Source organism: Notolabrus celidotus, chromosome 5 (assembly GCF_009762535.1).
Source record: "Notolabrus celidotus isolate fNotCel1 chromosome 5, fNotCel1.pri, whole genome shotgun sequence".
NCBI lineage: Eukaryota > Metazoa > Chordata > Actinopteri > Labriformes > Labridae > Notolabrus > Notolabrus celidotus.
This window is the reverse complement of record NC_048276.1, coordinates 22,125,544-22,147,646: the sequence shown is the minus strand read 5'-3', so window position 1 is coordinate 22,147,646 and position 22,103 is coordinate 22,125,544. Positions and strand designations below refer to the sequence as shown.

Here is a 22,103-nt window from a genome sequence, read left to right as displayed (position 1 = left end):
ATCGGGGCGGCGTCTGCAGTGATGCGGACGCTGTACCTGTCTGTTGTGGTGAAGAGAGAGCTGAGCCAGAAGGCAAAGCTCTCAATTTACCAGTCAATCTACGTTCCAACACTCACCTAGGGTCACGAGCTGTGGGTTGTGACCGAAAGAACGAGATCGCAAATACAAGGGGCCGAAATGAGCTTTCTCCGCAGGGTGGCTGGGCTCAGCCTTAGAGATAGGGTCAGGAGCTTAGACATCCGGGAGAGGCTCAAAGTAGAGCCGCTGCTCCTACGGATCGAGAGGAGCCAGATGAGGTGGTTCGGGCCTCTGGTCAGGATACCTCCTGGACGTCTCCCTGGGGAGGTGTTTCGGGCATGTCTGTCTGGGAGGAGGCCACGGGGAAGGCCCAGGACACGCTGGCGAGACTATATCTCTCAGCTGGCCTGGGAACGCCTCGGTATCCTCCCAGAAGAGCTGGCGGAAGTGGCCGGGGAGAGGTTTGTCTAGGCTTCCCTGCTGAGACTGCTGCCCCCGCAACCCGGACCCGGATAAGCGCAAGAAGATGGATGGATTGATGGACCTGTTATTTATATGCTGCCACCAAGGCAATCTTACAGCTAGGATAGAACATTAACTCTATGTACAATGGACAATGCATCTTCACCTGCCTCTGTTGTACTAAAGTGATGCCTACATTTGAGAGCTAGAGTTTGCGCTGAAAGGGATCAGCTGATGGAGTCTGGTCCCTACTGCTAACCAAAACACACATGTGCGTGTTATACCCCCTTTTTTTTTAACCATAAAATAACTATTTTCAGATGAAAACTTTCACATAACTTAACATTATAAGAGCCAACTGTAATGACAAACCATATTTTAAAATAAAATTATATCCTTTGATTTTTACAGTTTGATCCATGTCCCATTTTTTTCCATGGAGGGGACAGGCCCTATGACCTATGCTGCTGCCTGTTCATGGGAGGAACACCAAATGTTTTGGCTTCACTTTTTGGGAGCTCATGTTGTCCATCTTTTATAATGTTTGGGCAATCTTCTCACATTTTTAGTGCTAATTACTTCCCTCACATAGTTTGACAATCATTGTATCAACCTCTGTACAGGTTTCAAGTCTATTTATAGGCTTAACAACCTTACACACTCAATCTCACAGTCAGTCAGCTTAGGGTCACTTTTGACCCTAACAAGCACACTTTTGGACTGTTAGAGGAAACCGGAGTACCAGGAGAGAGCCCAAGCATGCACAAAAGAGTTGTTCTCATTTTGCTAATTGATGCACTTTTGGCTTTTGTTTGCATGTAATGTGGGATATAAATAAAGTTCACTTGAGCTTAATGACCCAGTTACACAGCGTCAACAGAATGAATGAATGAGTATCATAAAGAAATATTCAGCACACTTTAACCGCAGCATGTACTGTACTGTAATAGATGATAATAAGCAGGATGTTTACTGACCTACTGTGTGGATGGGTCTTCTGTAGGGCATGAAACCAAAAGAGTACTGGAAAACACCTCGTGCATGGAAGAGAGGCAGGGAGATACCCATGATGCTTTGCAGATTTTCCTGTACCCATCTCAGCCATGTTCCTCGCGGGTTACCCACCTGTTCAAACACTTCATTCTCTCCAAAAGAGAAGACTGGCACCAGATGAGCTCTAAAAACACATATTTAATTGAAAATGTTGTTAGACTGATGAGATAAAATCGTTTCATCATTCAGCTGAAAGCTGATCTCAAAAGGGACTTTGTGTATTCACAGGAGCTTGAATGCTAGGGACCTGAATAAGCCTCTGTGAGAAAAGACCATGCTCAAACTGTAATACATTGATACACAATCCTTTGTATTAAGTGTTAGTATGCATAGAATAAGTTGCATTGGAAAGAAAGACAAATCTTCCTCTTACCCATGCTCCATGGCCATTTTGATGAAGCCTTTCTTCTTGGCCAAGAGCACATTGAAGGTACCAGGGTGGGCATCCAGGGCCTCTGGGGCGCCACCGACTGCAATTACAACAGCATTACCGCCTTTCCTCTTAGAGAGCGGGTAACTGGCGCTCTCCTTGTCCGAAGGAATCAGACCTGCAGGGTTGTGACAGAAAATAAACAGCAATTATATACACCTAAATGTCAACATAAATATTACTGCAAGATTCTTACAAATGCATTACACATCTGCTATCTTTACTACATATACACTTTTTACTTTGTCTCCTCTGTTCAGTTTATCAGAATGAAAAAAAGTTTGTGTCATCTTAATATTTGTTCTGTCCCACACCTGCACACATGATGTAGTCTCTGAAGAAGGGGGATCTGAACCAGAGGGGCAGCATGAGCAGGTAGGTGGTGAGTCCAGGAAACAGCAGATGGATCCCTGTGGCGTAGGTGCAGAAGTTGGTGAAGGCTCCGGCCACCAGAACACCGTGAGGGTGGAAACCCAGGACGTAGTTGTGTTTGGGATCTAGATCAGCGGTCTTCACCAGCTTGGGAAAAGGAAAAGAACATCATGAAAATTTAAAATTGTTATGATGCTCAATAATCGTTGATGTTTTTTGTAGACACTTTAAATCAGATCATGGTCATTTCTCTGAGAGTGCTGACATTGCAGCATGGTGGTGACCCAGCTGGCTACAACCCAAACATGTGCCTCTGAACCCTTCTGTGAACCCTATACCATCCCTCCTGTTTGTAGTCTCTGCAGACCATCTGGAAGCATATAGAATGTGCCTACTAGGAACTAGTGTAATATTGTTTAATGCTATTATCTACCTCTACAGCTGCAGTCAGACTCTCAGAGGGAAATGTCTGGTCTTATCCAAGTGGCAAGTGCTGGTATTGAAAAATTGAGTGAATACATAAATGCAAAAAACTACAGTTGGTTACAGACTGTTTTAAAAAACAGTTTGGGGTATGTAGCTCATTTATGTATTCTTTCACACTGTGCAGGCAGCATTTTTTTATAATGCATATGTTAAAATAATGTATAATAATAATGATATGTATATAATAATGATTTGTTCATTATTTCACATAAGGAGGCTGAGTTGACTTGAAGGTGGACGCCGTTGTTATAAGCTCTCCTCAGCTCCACCTCTTCGCCTGTTTCTATGTTGACCAAAAGGTAAATTAAATCAACATTTACAATATGGCACCCACCATCTTTGGGCTTCATAACGCCTTTTCAGATATCAATGGGTGACGTCACTGAAACGAAGTCCATGTTATATACATTCAGCGGTTTCTACTCTACAGCATTTATCAACTACAGCCTTTTTTGTAGGATTTCATTTTTTTTTTTGTGCTTTGTATTTATGGTCTTTATAATACATAATTAGATTTTCATACGGCCCACATCTAACATCACTATTCCATTGATAAATTCTCAGGAGCTTGATAATTTATGTAATCCACTCTAACCTTTGATTTTTTGTTGTACCTTACTGAGCTACATTAAGTTTATTTTGGCTACCTCATACCATACTACATTACTCTACATTAGGTTTTCATTAGTGTCTTTATCATAGAAAGAGGTGGAGTTGAGGCTATATGCTTGCTGTCAGGTAAACAACTACAATACACTCAGCAGTCAGATCATACACCTCCTTGTATAGGTCTTAAACTTAACCCTCCTGTTTTGTTCATTTCTCAGAAACAGCAATAATGTTCCTGGGTCAATTTGACCTGAGGTATATTTAATTATCCAAAAGTGTCAGAACCCCGAAAAATCACAATAAATTGTTTTTTAATCTAATATTTAACTCCATTACTAACCACAAATTAATATTTAGTACAATGGTGTTCTTTAATTCTCACAGATCATGGTTCATTGAGGATAACTAACTTGTCATGAAAATTCATGTTAAAACTTTTTTCTAATGTACATTGGAAAGACCTAAATATGAATACAATAGTTTACAGTCTAGTAATGCTATAAATCAGTCACGGAGGCCGATCTTGTTAAGAATGGGTTATTTTACTTTTAAAGTTTTTTTAACTGCTCGTGCTTGTACATCTGTTCAATAATTTGACCAAACTAAAGCTTCAGATGTGCTATCTGTACGTTTGCTGAAGTGACTCATCTCAGTTTTTCTTCAAACACATGATAACTTAAATCAATATTTATTATTCACCAAGAAAACTCTCAATTAAAGTTAGTGATCACACTATTCTTAGACTTCATACATGGTTCATGTGAGCACACTGTTTCTCTCCATCTTCAGGAGTAGCCCAAACAATGGATCAATACAGCGTTGGTCACTGCAAAAAACAAACACACTAAAATAGAAGTCTGTGTATACCGATATGAAGAGTACACATTCAACATGTCATAGAGGTTCTGTTGTTCAAGAGGGCTTCTGTATGTGTAATCATGCTCTGTGGGTCTGCAATATTCCTCACCAGTTCAGTTTTGCTTTGTTACAGTTCATTCATTGTGCTTCAATCATCCTTTATATCAAGAATTAGCTCCCTGATGAATCAGTCCAGTCACATGGCACCTTCCAAGTCATAATGCACGCTTAAAAAAGAATCAGAGGGATTCAGCATCAGAGATATCATCTTTTTTTAATCACTTTCTCATGCTCTAAGGATGGTGAAGGTTCCCAGGTTTTAAAGTTTGTCTTTGCCTTTTTGAGCTCATGAGTTTTAAGTCATAATTTGGAAATCAGATCAACACTGAAAAGATGTTTTGTGTTTTCACTCAGAACATTATCCAGATGTGGATAGCATCCAACACATCCGACTAAAACTTTGATAAAAATCACAAAAACGGTCAGAAATTGTATTTTTATTGCTGAAAGTGTCACGCTATCACACCGACAAATATCTTCCTCAGATGTGTCTCTGTTTTATTTGGGGTCACATTAGTTGAGTCAGTAGGTTGTGTACCAACATTTTCTCACATTTTTAGATGTAGCTCCAACTTGACCAGGCTTTCATAAGAATTTTCCCTTTCCCTTTTCAACTAATCTGAGACCACATGAATAGAGTGGGAGGTTCCAGCATGCAATGCTAGTAATGGCTGATGTAGACTTTAACTGCCAGCATGAATTGGAGATGAGATGTGGTTCATCCAGGCCTGACACGCTCAACTCGGTCAACAACAACAACAAAAAAACAGTCAATATAACAAAGGTTTCCTTACACACAGGAAGAGGACCATGCTTCTAAAACCAATTTAATTCCCTGCAGCAAATTATCTCTTTTAGCTGCACCTTTGTATATAAGCCTGCCAAACCCCATTCTCTCTTGTTAATCTCAGTTCTCAAGAACCCCCCACCAGTCCCACTACTCTTCTCTCTCCCATCCTAACTTATCTTCTCCTGTCCTCTTCTAAACTCTTGACACAGGAAACACTACTTGACCCCCTTATCCTGACGATTAAGACACCTCAACCTCTTACTTATCCCTCCTTTCCAGGACCCTCTCTAATCCAATCACATGGTGTTAACACTTTAGCTTTTTTTCCACTTAATTTTCTTTATTGGCACAGAATATGAGGCAGACTTTAAGGTCTAGGGATATCAATAAAAAATATATTTAAAGGTGACATATCACGCTTTTTTCATCAATATATATTGGTCTAAGAGGTCCCTAAAACATGTATTTAAAGTTTATGCTCAAAAAAACACTTTGAAATCAGATTTTGGCATGCCTGAAAACCCCTCTTCTTCAGTCCTCCTCAGAACACTCTGTTTTCTCTCTGACCACGCCCCCTCAGGAATTGGGTGTAGCCTCGGCTCTCCAGCACGTTGATCTAATGTTTACATGTTGGCTGAATATACACGGCTGCTCAGAGATCACGTTACTTCAACCCTCTGAATCTGATCCAGAATCTGATCCTGACGGAGAGGCGCCTGTAGCAGGACCTTTCTGAAGGATTGGTCACAGATTTAGTGTTTCTTGTTGTTTTATTTATCAGTATGTCGACGTGTGTCTTGGTACACAGCTACGAACATGTAGCTATGTGACTATGCTAACTAGCGCTAGCACTTATCCATGATAAATACAAATCATCCACTACATCTTCAAATCTGCAGACGTGGGGAGTAAAAACGACCTCTGCCAGAAAGGCAGTGGGACCTTTCTGAAGGATTGGTCACAGATTCTGTGATTCTTGTTGTTTTTTTTTGTCAGTATGTCGACGTGTGTCTTGGTACACAGCTACAGCTACAGCTATGAACATGTAGCTATGTGGCTATGCTAATTAGCGCTAGCACTTATCCATGACAAATAAAAATCATCCACTAGATCTTCAAATCTGCAGACGTGGGGAGTAAAACCGACCTCTGCCAGAAAGGCAGCGGGACCTTTCTGAAGGATTGGTCACAGATTTAGTGTTACTTGTTGTTATATTTGTCAGTATGTCGACGTGTGTCTTGGTACACAGCTACAGCTACGACATGTAGCTATGTAGCTATGCTAACTAGCGCTAGCACTTATCCATGATAAATAAAAATCATCCACTAGATCTTCAAATCTGCAGACGTGGGGAGTAAAACCGACCTTTGTGTTTATTAAGACAGCCTACAACTAGCATGCCTCCCTCCTAAGCTCCTTGTTAGCACACATTTGTGCAGGTAATGAAAAACGGAGGGGGGATTCAGTATTATTTTATACAGTCTATGGGCTGAACAAGCTCCGAGCTCTGACTCCGTGACAGACCGGATATTGTTGTTACGTAACAAAAACACGGAAGTCTGAAACGGCTCGTTTCACACACATTTACAGAAAGGTGGAGAAATCAAAACAGGGGCAGAATGGATTTTTTTTCCTTCTCGGGGGGTTTGTAGACATGCCAGGGACACATATTTCAGGTAGAGAACCATTACAAAGTCCATTTTGCATGATATGTCACCTTTAAAGCTACTGTTTTTGTTGATTTTAGCACCACCTGTGGACAAAGTATGAAACAGTGATTTAGAGCACAGGTAATCTGGATTTGTTGATCTCTAAAATTCTGAAACCGTTGAACAATAAAAACAGAAATTGGTCCAATGTAACTCTACAGGAACTCAAAAGAGTTGCTTCGAAGTTTACCCTGAACTGAGATCATTTTTCCTAGTTGGCTAAGGTGACAAGTAAAAAAAAAAAAAAAGATGCTGGTTTGTTATCACTCCTTGGAAACAGAGTGATTTTTCAGAAATAACGGGCAGATAAGATACTGTATCTCACCTGTGGAGCGTTGTTTGTGCGCCCTCACCGGCTCAGAGCAGAAAGAGGAGGAGATAATAAGAGGCACTAAAGGTCACAGTCAGGAGTAAAGCCTGGTTTGTTTTACTGCACATGGTGAGTACTGTGGCCTCTTGTACAAAATAACAAATCACCTCCCCTCACTGATTGTATCTGTGTGTTAGATCAGTATTTCAAGGCCCCACCACTCTGCTCTTCAGGCAAAATTCATGGAAGATAATTAGGGAGCCATGCTAAGTCCTTAGAGACAAAACTTTCATTCCCTTTTTTCTTTTACTTCTTTTTTTGGTGCTTTTTTGGCACTTTCCTTCCTTCTGTTATCTAATTAAAGCAGCAAGCATCCCCCAGCTCTGACGCAGTGCACATTTCTCTGCTCAAAGGTTTCATGTAGAGATCACCTTGATTAAAAAAGATGACTTTTGTGCTGTAAAAGCAGGTCAAGATTTGTGACCTGAACAAAGCATGTGTGTTGTTTTGAGTCCACTCTGTTTGTGTTTCTCGTGGGCTCAAGCGCTCAGAGTTAATCATTGTCTTGATTTCCTCTTATGGAGGCCATAGTGGTTTATAAACAGAAAAACTACCTCCAGTGACCAATCAGAGTCCTCCTGACAGACTGTCACCACAACATCATCTGTATTGTTGTTTTTAACCCTGAGGACTTTGGTCGAAGTCAGTGAAAGTCCAAAGATGAGTGATTACTTTTTACTATCGTGATCAAATTTAGATCCAGGATTAACATTCCCAGTTAAAACTAGGGCAGTCAATTCATATTAAAAAGAAAATGTATTAGCTCTGTTTTCTCATAATAACACATCCACGAACAAGATTTCAGTTGTTTTTTCAGGATGTCTACTTAACGTCAGATGGTTGTAACCCATGCATAACACAAACATAGAAATAGGCTTAACTTCCTCACTAGTGTAGGCAATTGCAGCATGAAATGTCGTGGTCTGATCTATCACAATGACCAGAGAATTGTTTTATTTCCTTGATCATAATAAAATTATCCCATACCATGAGAAATCCAGCTTTATAGAATAAAACAAGCCAAGTTCTTCAGAAAATTATTTAAAATGACTCATTATCATAGTAAACAGGATAAGGATGTATTTCAGGTGCTTTATTCTGATTAATGCTTTCTCACAGACATGCACTGTCAAAGCCACTGGTGCAGCCACCACCGCCCGTCACCCACTGCAAGCAACCAAACGCGATTGACAATCCTCCCTCCATTAGTTTCTACAAGCTAATCATAGCAGGCTAGCTGCACAACAAAGGCACTAAAATTAGTTTGACATAGAGCATGATAGACTACAGTATGTCCGTAATGCTCTTTCATTTGCTCATCCTTTACAGTTTGTGAGGAGGCAATGAAAGTTATTGTATTTTAGGAAAAGTGTTTCCATCTCTGATGCCCCACCACAAACCCAGTGTTTTAGTTCTTACTTTTTCCTAGCTGGGGAAAACAGCTAGCTTGCCCCCATCCAAAACTTGTTTTAAAGTCAGCATTTTACCTTGTTTTGCTAATTACACCTTTACAATGATCAAAAAAGAAATATGATAATAATAATAATAATAACAACAATAATAATAATAATAATAATAATAATAATAATAATAATAATAATAATAATAATAATAATGATAAACTGGTATTTATATAGCACATTTCGAGAAACCCAAGGTCACTACACAGGGTCTGGGGGGTGGGGGGGGATAACACTATCTAACAGGGAAAGGCCTTGAGGAAAAGGTGTGTTTTGACTGCTTTCTTAAAAGTGTCCAGGGTTGGGGCGCTGTGGATGTCAGGAGGGAGAGAGTTCCACAGAGTGGGGGCTGCCACACTGAATGCTCTGTCCCCAAAATTCTGTAGCTTAGTCCGGGGGATGAAGAGGAGACCCAGGTCCAAAGACCGTAGGTTCCTGGATGGAGTGTGTTGGTGGTGGAGGAGGTCAGCCAGGTATTGGGGGGCAAGGGCATGCAGGGATTTGTAGGTGACAAGTTGTACTTGATTTTTTCTTTGCAAGAGATACATTCTAGCTGTTGTTAGCTCCCTTTGTTGAGAGTGTTTATGCTGATATGTTAACTATCTGAACCTTTTTCTCCTTGTTGGTGTGCACAGATTTTCTCTTGCTGCATTTCATTTGAACGTCATGGTTAAATCCATGCAACTACCTCAGTGTTAATACAATCAGTTGTTGATTTCTGTATGCTGATCGTAGACTGTATAAAATATTGACGTAGTATCAGTGACGTCACCCATCTGTTTCTGAAGCGCTGTTTTGAGGCCAATCGTCAGTGGCAGCCATATTGCTGCTGTTTAGGGGTTGTGATGTAAAGAGGCAGAGTTTAAGCCTCCTTGCCAACACCTATAGAGTTCCCACAGTCAGCTGTGCCTCTCATTGGAAGACTCGTAATCTCAATATCTTCGGAATTGCTGCGTTAATTTTTAATTGCTGATCGAGAAATGAGCTATCCAGACTACACTCGTTTTTTGAACCAGGCTGTAAACATGTTTATTTCTGCTGCAAAGATCGTCTTTTTTGAATTCATGTGTATGTGGTTTCCAGTACTTCCGGAGCCAGCCTCAAGCGGATTCTCGATGAACTGCAGCTTTTAGTACTTCTGCATAGGATTCATATTTTTAGACCAGAGGTTGCCGCTTGATGCTGATACATTGACAAAGTGTCTAAAGCTTGTACTCAGTCTACAGACATGAGTGGTTTTCATATTCTAACATGCTTGTTGAAATAAGCATTCAAAATATATTAATAACCGTGAATAAATATGATGTAAATAAACATGATGTAAATAAACATATTGTTGATGCAATGAATTGAGGTGGTAGAGCAAAAGCAACATGATGCATATTCAGATGATGCTCATTACTCAGTGCTCATGACTCTGAATCACTTAAAATGTGTAGTCTTTCATTTTTTTGTACGTGCTGTCGAGGATTTTGAAGTTTTGGCTGCCTTCTCTGTTGGACTTGTAGTTATGTATAAACTTGCATCATCATTCTGTTCTGTATTTCTGTATTTCTCATAAAAACAAGCATGGACACGGCAGCTGGTGACTTTTTAGTCTGAGCTGACGGTGGTGTGATTTGAAACGGTGGGAAAGACACACCAATGAAACTAATTAGTCTCTCTGAAGGACACTGCTCCTCTTTACTCTCACATTGACTCTTTGTTTCAGACTTAATGCGACATACAGTCAGATGATCCTGGAGATGATTCACTTGGAAGCGGTACATGAGAGCTGGAGAAACCCAAAGCTTAAGGGGGTTTTTATTCTCAGAAATCAGTCTGTATGTATTCAGTATTAACAGCATGTACTAATATACCTCTGTCTGACATCCGTTCACACACATTTCTAATGGGAGACTGACACACTTTCCAGATCTAATTACAATGACCTTCACCATGCTGTTACTGCCTGTTATTTACAGCTTGGTATAAACATTGTAAACATCTGGTTCAATTCCTGCAGGGGGTTGTATTTGCCTTGCCCTCTGTCGCTTTAGATCAAAGCTTCTCTGTCAGAGAAGTTTCTGAACATCATCTTCTCAGCAGAACAAGTCATCAAGACTCAGTTAGCCTGCAGACATCATGACTCGACTTCAGAGACTGGGTTGCATCATTTTTGATTCTGACGCGCAGCTCTGCTGAATATTTTGAACATCCGCCTGATGCAACCCAACACAGAAGATATAAAATGCCAAGAGTTTTTTTAATCTATTTGAACTCATCACAGACATGTTGATTTCTTGTTTTGAGCAGTTGCATTATATTGCAAGGTGTACATTTCATACATGTAATGATTGTATCCTTTAATAATTATTAAATAAAACATTATTATATCTTGATGGTACAACTACTACTGTTAACCCTTATCCTATCTTTTAAAATCCGAGGACCAATGATCGACTCCCTGCTTGGGGTGTGTCCAGACTTTTTTCAACGGGGTGGTCCAACTGGGAAACTGACTTATGCCAGAGTGTATGTGTGAATGAATAGTATTTATCAACTCTTTATCGCCACTATAAGTTTGATTTTAACTACTAACACGAGGCTAAAATATAGTTGTTATGTCCCTTGTTTGTTTCTTTAAAGTTACCACAGATTCTGCATAAATATATAAAGAGTCTGTACAGCTACTCCTGACATCAAGGGGAACAGCCACTAAACGTCACATTCATTCACACTGAAGGGGACAACAAACTACTAACGCCAAAGAGCTGCTGTGTGCTTCTCTGCACTACAAATAAACCTAAAAAATCTGAATCTAAAGTTTTATCAACTCAGCCGTAGCCGAGTGGGAGAACACTGTGACTGCACACCATTCAGCAGGAGGATGAGCTTGGTCGCCTGTGGAATCCAAAATCCAAACATGTGTACGTATGTCTGTAGTCAACACTTCATTACAAGGAACTTTAACGTTACAGTCACCTTTTTCAAACAGTGTAAGATTGTTTCATGGTTGTTAATGTTTGAAAGATAAATGGACAGCATGCATTTTGCAAACTGAGAAGCTTTTTTGCAAATGCTTCAGGCTTGTGTCTGTGATTTTGTATGTGTGCTCATTATTCATGTATTTATTTGACCATGAATAGAAAACAAACCATTCAACAATCTAGAGTTCTTTAAAAATCTCCAATAAAAAACATTGTGTCTTTTGCTTTTCTCCTGCCATGTATTTAACGGATTCAAGAATAACTAAACTGGAAACTCATTACGTCACCTTGAGTGGACATGCACAAACATTAAAGTTTTACCCAAACCATGAAGTGTTTACATGGCTAACAATCCTTATATCCTAAATTCCTCTAAATTGGCCCAAATTGGGGCGCTGGTGGCCTAGCGGTCTAAGCGCCCCTACATACAGAGGCCATAGGCAAAATTCATGGAAGATAATTAGGGAGCCATGCTAAGTCCTTAGAGACAAAACTTTCATTCCCTTTTTCTTTTACTTCTTTTTTTGGTGCTTTTTTTGGCACTTTCCTTCCTTCTGTTATCTAATTAAAGCAGCAAGCATCCCCCAGCTCTGACGCAGTGCACATTTCTCTGCTCAAAGGTTTCATGTAGAGATCACCTTGATTAAAAAAGATGACTTTTGTGCTGTAAAAGCAGGTCAAGATTTGTGACCTGAACAAAGCATGTGTGTTGTTTTCTCGCAGAGCTCGCAGGTTCGATCCCAGCCTTGACCATTTGCTGCATGTCCTCCCCCTCTCTCTGCTCCCCCTCTCTCTGCTCCCCCTCTCTCTGCTCCCCCTCTCTCTGCTCCCCACATTTCCTGTCTCTCTTCAGCTGTCTCTCTTCAGCTGTCCTATCCATAAAGGCAAAAATGCCCAAAAAATATAACTTTGAAAAAATAAAATAAAAAATAAAAAATTGTTCCAAATTGGCCAAATCTGTTCCAAAATAGGTGTTTAGATGGGATTGAATAGCCTCATGGAAGTGAGAGACATTAAATCTTGTAAGCTTTATTCTTTAAAAACTCAAAGAAAAAGTTTGCCAAAAATTCAAAAAGGCAATGTGCCAAATTAAAGTGAAACATAAACTACAGCCTGTTAGAACACAGAACACGTGTTCTCTGACAAAGTACCAACTATGGCCCACGGCTCCCCTGGTCACCCTTCTGGGCACGCCCCTGTTCCCTTGAAACCCAAAGTTAAGGAATCAACCATCATGGCACCTGTTGTGTCTTCTCAGTGAAATCAAGATGTGTATTTCATATCATGCCTTCAAAAGGAAAGACAAAAAGCATGTTAAAATGTTCACAGTATAGAAACGGTTATGTTGTATAGAGAAATAAACTGTGTTTTTGATTTGAGTCAGTTTCCTTCCAACTAAAGATACCCTGTGATACTGTTTGTTGATTAAAAACACAATACTTTTAACAAAAACACATTGAATTTGCACAGACAGGGCCACAAATTAATTGCTGTGGGTATTTACGTGTATATGACACAGAAACAAACCTCTGTTTGAAGGTTGTACATGTGTACATGTGTTGTTCTGAATTCTATTTTTATGGTGTCATCTACTATACTGACTGCTGTAACTGCTTTATCATATCATGTTTGGGTTTAATCCCTATTTTATTGCTCATTTAATCATCCCCTTGTTCTCAATCAACACACATTTTGTCGTTGTTGGAGTTAAAGACGGTTTTGTAATTTAAATGAATAAAGTTCAATAATGATGAGGATGTTTTGTTGTTTAAAAACTGATGTTGTCAAAGCATCAAAAATGTTCAGAGTGTACTTAAAGAGGCTAGTTTGAAAACTGTGTCATATTTCATGGCTGTGATAGAGGATATAAAGATGTGTTGTTTTCTGCGTGGGGTGATACAACACTACTACTGTATACTCTAAGGTACAAATAAGTCTCAATATGTCAATCAACATTTTCTTTGCACCTCCTGACCTGCATTTTTCTATACATAGAACAAACCCACAACTGTATAACAAACAGAAAGAAAGAGGACGGTAAATTCAAGATAGCCACGATCATGAAGACGTACAGGAGACTAAGAAAGTTGAATTTAATCATTTCACATTTGAGAATAAAGTTGAAACTACATTTTAGGTTTATTCATCTTTATTCAAATGATGATACAATTTTTTAAAAACTTATTTTTGAAATGTTATGAACAAATGAAAACTTGTGATATTAGTGTGATAGTGTCATGCATGAAAACTACCATGAGGAATTTTCTCATGCCTGGCACTTATGCTCCTCTATACAACATATATCTTTAAAAATACAAATTAGTCAAAAAAAACCAACAACTTTCAGATAGTTTTGGTAGAGCTCTTTTGAAAAGCTTCAGCTCTTGTGTTGTTTTTTGTTTTTGTCACACTCTGTTTTATCAGGCTCCAGTCCAAAGTTTACCTCTTACGCAGAGGTGAGATGTAGACTCAGTTTTGTTGTGGGTGTTTTGTTCTGTGTTAAATTTACTGATGTGGTTCCGTACTTTTAATTCTAGCTCAAAAATGTGTAATCAAACAGAAATCTTAAATATAAAGATGTAACACTTTGTGGTTTTCATTATGATTAAAAGCTGGCAGTAAAAATGTCCCAAAGTCATTTATTTGCACTACCTTCACTTGACCACTAGATGGCAACAAAGGGCAGAGAGAGGCTGATACTGACCAGTCACTTAATGATTACTGTTATCTACAGCTGAAATGTAGATGTCGACTTATCTCTTCATGCAAAAAGAAACCTCAAAACAAACTCTAGTCTAAAATGTGACCATGTTAAAGGGTTTATGAGCATTGATTATCAGTTGTTGAATGAACCTTCAGATAAAGTGTGTTGTGTAACCAGCGGTAGCAGCCTCTAACAGAGAACATTATCCACTGGAGTTTTCTGTTATATCTTTATTGTGAGTCAAGAAAGGGTGTCGGGTTAACAGTTCACAGCTATCTCGGTAGAAATCTGTCCATCTGTTTTGAGTTTTAAATCTCATTTTTTTGTATTTTCCCTTTGAATTATTTCTGATGTGCATATTCATTCATCTGCATTTCTACAGACTACAATTTTAATATTTTATCTCTGGTCTTCTTCACTGGGTCTTTGCATCTTTTGTTGCTTTAAATTTTTCTTAACTTTACCTTTTAAAAGTGCAAGTTTTTATCGTTTTAGGAAATGGACTTTATGCATGTCTGTGAGTAAATTATTTTAGCTGACACTGCACACCAGGTCCACTCATCCCATATCACCAGTGTATTACATTCAACTTTCATCTGTGATCACTGACTTACAGATAAAACTTGATCCTCACCTGACCTTTGATACACACATCAAACACCTAAGAACTCCCTCTACCACCTCATGAACATTACACAGCTCTGTCTATCCTCACTCTCACAAATACAGTATAACTTGTCTACGCCTTTGCCTCCTCCAGGCTGGCTCATTGCAACGCACTACTCATCAGGAGCCCATCACTAGCCTTCAGAAGCCCCAATAGGTGCAACACAGCCCTGCCAAGATCTGGATGACAGTGCAGAAATAAGGACATATAACTTATCCTTCACTCACTACACTGGCTTCAGAATTGAAAACAAAATAAAGTCGCATCCCCGACTACGCCCCTGCTTACCTCAAAGAATCAATATTATTATATAAAATATAAAGGAAAGAGACAGCTTAGCATTGCGTATGACCTGCTCTGTTAGATACTTGATTTTGATTGATCAGTGCCCCGTAGTGGTGGTGTTTTATACCTGGACAGCACAGTGTTATCAGGGACAACCTGGTCCTTCATGTCAAACCAGTCCACAGAAACAGGTCCATCAAATTTCACCTCTGCCTGTTGACACTGTGGCAAAAACCTTAGTTTCGCATTAGTAATCTAAATCCTTTAACAATATGAAGGCTAAATTGTGTTCAACCTACACCTTGACAAAGAAGTGGAGTCGAGGCAGGCTTTTAGCCTCACAACGTTCCTGCCTGTCAGTCAAATCAGCCACACCCCTAATCAGGCCTGATTATGCATAACTCTTGATGAGTCTCCAGAGGCAGGGCATGATATCAAAAGAACCCTGTGCAGGCCACAGTCTGATGTTCAGAACATGACGGTGGACAAAGCAACAGAGACCTACGCTATGAGAACAGCTTTTGCATGATTCAAATCAATTCCACATGTAACGGACAAGTGTGCAGATATCTTCACTGTGCTCACTGATTCTCCTTCTACAACTCAGAGGTCTTTACTATTTTCAAGACCACGTGGTATAAACATCATCACCTCGTCAGCTCATCAACCCGACTTCATGCAGATATTCTATATATTAGGAAGCCGTTTGTGTTCACACGTGCTGCCCACTCTAAAATTTCAGTAAGTTTTTGAGAGTTTAATGCCCGTGTGAAAAAAGCATGTGTTTGATTTGGAGAGGCTGCAGACTCCTTTCATTCAACAGTCCAGTTTTGCCTTTATAATATTACTTCTAGTTTACCAAAGTTTACAAAGTAATACAACACAGTGTCAATTAACTTTTAACTCCTTACTGCCCAATAAAAAAAAAAAAGTGGTTCGTCTGGTGAGCTGGAGTAATGGTAAAGTTTAAAAAGTGATCAAGCCTTTTCTGTACTACAAACTGAACTGTGTGACTGTCTTCACAGAGATCTTATCTGCTGATCTCCTTCATTAAAAACATTTTTGCTTGACAACAGCTCTCAGTTGTTTCCATAATAGAGCACTGCTGTGCAGCACCTGATTGTATCTGTATGTAAAGAGCGTATTCATTTTTGTTTTTTTAATTATCTATTCATCTGAGTGCTTCTCCTTCGATGCTATGTTTTTTAATACCACAATTTCTGCTGCTTCTTATGCAACCTGTGTAAAGCAGTGTGTGCTCCCGGCATGGAAAGTTCAATAAAACATATTTAGCAGAAAACGATAACATCCCACCATCACAGGTCTTGTGTTATTTTAATTTTTCACGTATTTGACCTGAAAGACCACAGTAATCAATTTTAATACAAAGTACTTCTTTTTAAGCAGCATTATTATGTCACAACAGCATTAGATGTCATCATGTTTCCTGAAAACTATTAGTGTTTTGACCCTCAGGGCCTCAATAGTGCAGGAATGTTAACCATCAATGGTCCATGTCCAACACCTCCCTCCCCACTCACAGACTTTAAGGCTCTTTCCAGTAAATGTGAGTTCTTAGAACTGTATAAGGTCATATCATGAAGCTTGAGAGGGATCTGATGTAGACTTAATAAATTAAATTACACACTATCTGGGAGTCCACATTTCTGCCCCTGGGGCTTACGCAGAGTTCATTGTGAAAAATCCAAAATGTAACCATCAAGCATGATAGATGACCGGAAAAACAAAACCAAGTTCACCTGAAAGTGTCAGGTACTCACAGGTCTGTGTAGTGTTTCTCAGATAAGATTTAACATTGATGGATCTTCTGACTTTTGATGGTTTGCTTAAATAAATAATATTAAAATGTGAGACACACTGTGATGTAGTGGAGGCGGTTTTTTTCTTTCTTGGCTGTAACATTTGGAGCTGGCAGCAGTGGAGGTCATAAAGCCTGCCTCCTCCATGTTGACAGATGGAACATGGGTCAAACCATAAATCAAAATACAAGAAAAATATCTTTTCTCAGACTTCTTACTGTCATCATTATATCATGCTAGATTATGTCTGAGTTATTTGATGTTAAAAATGTGATTGGTTGACAGCTCGGTTGACTCCTGCTGCGTTCTTTCAACAGTGCTTCATGTCAGTGTTTCACATGTTTACAGTGGGAGGAGAGTGAGGCACTTCATCTCCAGCCCTAATGGACACACATGTATGCACTGAACACCTGATGTCATTAAAGCCTGTGATGGTTTAGGGTGTAGGCTTTGGGTTGGAGGTTGAGATTAGACCATTTTGTGCCAAGGACAGAGATAATGTCTGAAGGAGATCCAGGACTTGATCAAATCAATTGTCCCCAGCTGGTATCATCGTTTGATCAGCAGAGGTAAATCTACCTTGCTTAAAGGCATTAATGTGCACACACGGGGCTACTGCATGATGGAAATATTGACCACATGCAACACTGATCTCAATCTCTCTCTCTTACCTTGATGGGGAAGTAATCCCGCATGTAATCCCAGATTTTGAGGCTACACAAGTAAGGTACCCTGCGACCTCCACGAGCAGGAGTGTCATAGTCGAAGAACCACCAGACGGCGTACAGAACGCTGACAAGCCAGAATCGAGTGAAGAGAAGGTAGAAGAAGAGGAAGATGCAGGTGGGGGCTGAGGAGAGAAAGCAGTAGTTAGTAAAAGTCAGTCACACAAGCAACAGTCATAGACATAATTTTAGCACATGTGCACACTACTACTGGGATAACCTTCATACATAAGGGTACTTATGCAGTAAATTGAAGAGGGGCTTTAAGAGCTCTCCTTGAATCACTATGTATCAAGTCACTTAAAGCAGCAACAAAATTAGCAATACTGCTTTGTCCACATGGGCTCGCCAAAATCAACACAAAGCAAAAGTTGTGTCCTGTTTTTCTCAGGAGTCCCCTTCAAGCTTTGCTCCAAGATGAGTTATTTGAGGTTTCCAGCGAGGTTTGTGGTCTTATATCACACCCAAAACTGTAAACACATGCATCATAAACATTTCTGATTTTACTGAACAAAATGAACTCCCACATTATAAATGGTTACTAGAGGGTCACATGGAGTTAAAATTGGCTGTTTTATGAATGCTAGAAATCAGTTCTGCTGAAGATGACATAAGGGGTGGTTTCAGTGGTCGCTGAGAGCAGAGTCATGCAGTGGGATGATAGGTGTTTTTAATGTCAATGCACTTTGGTTTTTATTTTAAGCTAAGGTCTCACTGGTTCCTCTGTTTCCATACAGTTAGCAGTGTTTAGCTGCTGAACTTTTTTTTCCCCAAAACACTGCAGTTAGTTCAAAATTCACAAGTGGTTACAATACACCTCACACAGAGGCAACAGTCCTTTCAGTGGTTGTAGGTTTGACATCACCCTTTGTTGCATGTCTGTACCCGACGTATCTTGCCCACATTTCCTGTCTCTCTTCAGCTGCCCTATCCAAGGCAAACTACACGATAAAATAACTGTTTTTAAAAAGCATTGCAACGCTGGCAGAGTTTTTTTCTGACTGTTGGAAGCATTAAATGGCAAACGTGAACATTTTTGAAGATACAGCACAGATAAAATGGCCCTTTCATTTTGTTCACCGGAAAACATGAGCTGATGATTATTAAGATCATGGTTCCGACATTTTTCCTTAAAGCCTCCTCACTCTGAGAAAACAGTCATAATGATTATTCAGCAAACGTGTAATCATGATTATAGTTGATATATGAAAATAGCCTCACAAACTCTGCCCAGGGGGGGGGGGGCCAGACCCCAGGATAGGGACACTTGATTTTGATAATGGAATGCTAATGCACACTCTGATACATTAGGTGGCAGTGTTCACTTTTCAAAATGATAAATAATAAAAAGAAACCATGCTTTATATGTAACTTTATTCAGCCCAACCTTTTTAAAAACCTTAAAACATTGTATTTTATGTCTGTACCCACCTGTGCTCATCATGATTCAAGCCTGTGTTATAATATCCTTATTACACAGAAGACGTGACAGTCTATGCATGTTAAAGCTCCTTTTAGTTTTTAGCTGGGGTTGAGACTGACTGCATTTACAACTGTTTCTTCTATATGACCTACTTGAGTAAATAAAACAACTGGCTATATGACTGATCATTTCTTTACAGTAAGTTAAGTTATATTCTACATGCACAGATTTATAGAGTGATGAGATAATATCTTAAACAGGAGCCTGTAGTTGGATGCTGGGGTGGCTGGAGGTGATTTTATGTGTGCAGTATGCATGTGTGCAGAGGCATTTAGACCAGGATTTGTGCATCTCAAATAGACCACCAAATGTATGTGGTCTGCTTGTCTGCCTGGCGTTGCTCGAAAATATCACTAATAACTTTGATCATGTCTGCGTCAAAGGACACACCTCCATCTAACTTGAATCAGCTGCAACACTTTACCACAGCCTGTTTAGAGGTTCTAAAATAAAGCCAACAAGAAATCCAAAGAGTCAAATTGAGTGAAGGATTATAGGACGACAGCTGCAGCTACGTCATGTGCTTACAGAACAAATAAACTCTTGACCTTACCTACTTAAAATGTATCTGAACGAACTCTGAACCACTTTGTTTTGTATTCCTATTGTAATAGTATCAATGTGCATAGAAAGCTATGCAATGACATGCAGTTTGGGTACATAAGCAGCTATTTTAAAGCATTTGAAATACAAACTGGGGCTAAACAGAGTAGAAACATTGCAGTTAGAGAGTGGACTCTGCTCAGGTTAAATCTGTTTGGCTCCCTCTCCTGGTCATTCAACAGTTTATGTCACTTTTTCTTTTTAACTTTTATTTTACATAACGAGCAGTTAGGACCAGAGTGTTTGAACACCTACTGTAAAGCAAACACAAGGACTAATTGCAGTTGTGCTGTCATTAATCCATTCTTACCCCACACGCACAGTACTCATCTGTAAAAGTTTCCACTGCATTTATATATGAAAACCTGTTAACTTACCAAGGCCCAGGAAGGAGTAGACCCACTGCAGCACGGCGGCCGTCTGCAGTCTCCTGTGTAGCGGAGTATGCAGAGGAGCAAAATCAATCTTCATGTTTCCACCAGAGAAGAGAGACAAACCGAGGTTCTGCAGCGAAGAAGAAAAAGAAGAGGAAAGAGTGAGAGAGAGAAGGTTCAAAGTCTGCTCTCTCACCTTCTGTTACCATCACCTCCTTTGACTGTCTTATCTCAGACAGCCTGTCAAAGGTTTGATTAGCCAATCCATATCTAGAACATGTGACCTTTGACCCTGCAAAGAAAGAGCCAATTGAATGTATAATAGTAGAGCGTTCAGATATGAAGATAAAGTCAGTGAGGTAAACAAATGTAAAGACATTCATATGTAGCTTTGACTGTTTGTTTTGTTTGTTTTCTTCCCTGCACTGCATGAAGGGCGGTCAGCTCTCTGCATGACTTTGACGTATGCCATAATGCTGTTAACCCATTTATGTCCCCAGTGGAGTTTCATAATTTCTCTCACGGCACTTGATTTACCAGCTGTGCTCAGAACAATCACAGTTTTCAGTTCAGCCAAAGCACAAGAAAACAATGCCAGATTTTCTTGATCAACTTTTTTTGTTGTTAGTCACAAAGGTTGGCAGCTATTTATTTTATTAACAGATAAACCTCTAAATCATTAGACTGGAAAAATCCGATCTTCACAATTCTTCATACACATATAGTCTGGACTCTGAGAGTAAGTATTCAAAAGAATTGTTCATTTAATATTTAAAAAAAAAAAAAAATTACAAAAAAGTTCTCCACCTGTACTGTGTGTGCTGATAGAGAAATGAACTATTCAGACCAATAAAAAATTTAAGTTACATGTTCTGGCATTTTTGCCTTTATTGGACAGGACAGCTGAAGAGAGACAGGAAATGCGGGAGCAGAGAGAAGACATGGAGCAAATGGCTGGAGGCTGGGAGTCGAACCTGCGACCACTGCAACAAGGACTATACATGCTGTATGTGGGGCGGGCGCTTAAACCACTAGGCCAACGGCAGAGTCTGTCATCTCTCAATCGGAAGGTTAGCAGTTCAATCCCAGCTCCGGCAGTCACATGCCAAAGGTCCTTCACTGAATCCCAAATTGCTCCCACTGTCGTTCAGTGGTGTGTGAATGTGTATAAATGAGATTAGCTAATACTGATAGTCCCTAACTATAGCAGCCTCTACCATCAGTGCGTGAATGGGTGAATGTGATTAGCAGTGTAAAAGTGCTTTAAGTGTTCAGAAAGACTAGAATATATGTATTACCATTACACTCAGCACATACACCTATTACCAGTGCTATTTCAAATTATTTGAATCCAACTTAAAGGGAAGTATTAGCTTGTAACACTAAATAAATGAGTCCCCAACTGAATTATTAGTTAAGGTGGGCTCATCTAAAAAAGGCTGGTAACAATGAAAGGACAGATAACTTATACATTTCAGGGACCGGTGCACCAAGGCAGACACTGTGAAGAATGAAGACCCCTCATCCTCCTCATGTTTATCTTTAATCTGTTTCTCTTATTAACTTTTATTAGACTGACATTTCCAGGACCAATGGGCACAACTGCCAAACACTCTGCATTTGATTACATCTTCATCAATAATTGATGTATTCAGGGCTTATCTGCTGTAATTACCTCATTAAGACAATGGATACCCTGTCAGTCTGTCAGTTTACCTTTTTTCCCGCATTTTTCCAACAGAAAAGGACATTAAAACAAATGCAAACACACTGAAACTAACAGCAATGTTACAGAT

General features: G+C 39.6%; 1 protein-coding gene across 1 annotated transcript; it reads right to left on the bottom strand.

Annotated features, from left to right (window-relative positions):
• Window positions 1–1,902: 1,902 nt before the first annotated feature.
• mogat2 (monoacylglycerol O-acyltransferase 2) lies at window positions 1,903–20,404 on the bottom strand. Its single transcript, XM_034684129.1, has 4 exons — window positions 20,311–20,404; window positions 17,794–17,972; window positions 2,278–2,482; window positions 1,903–2,081 (listed from the first exon to the last, which is right to left on the bottom strand). Exons 1-4 carry the CDS (start codon window positions 20,402–20,404, stop codon window positions 1,903–1,905), a joined length of 657 nt encoding a protein of 218 aa, XP_034540020.1.
• Between the last annotated feature and the right edge of the window lie 1,699 nt (window positions 20,405–22,103).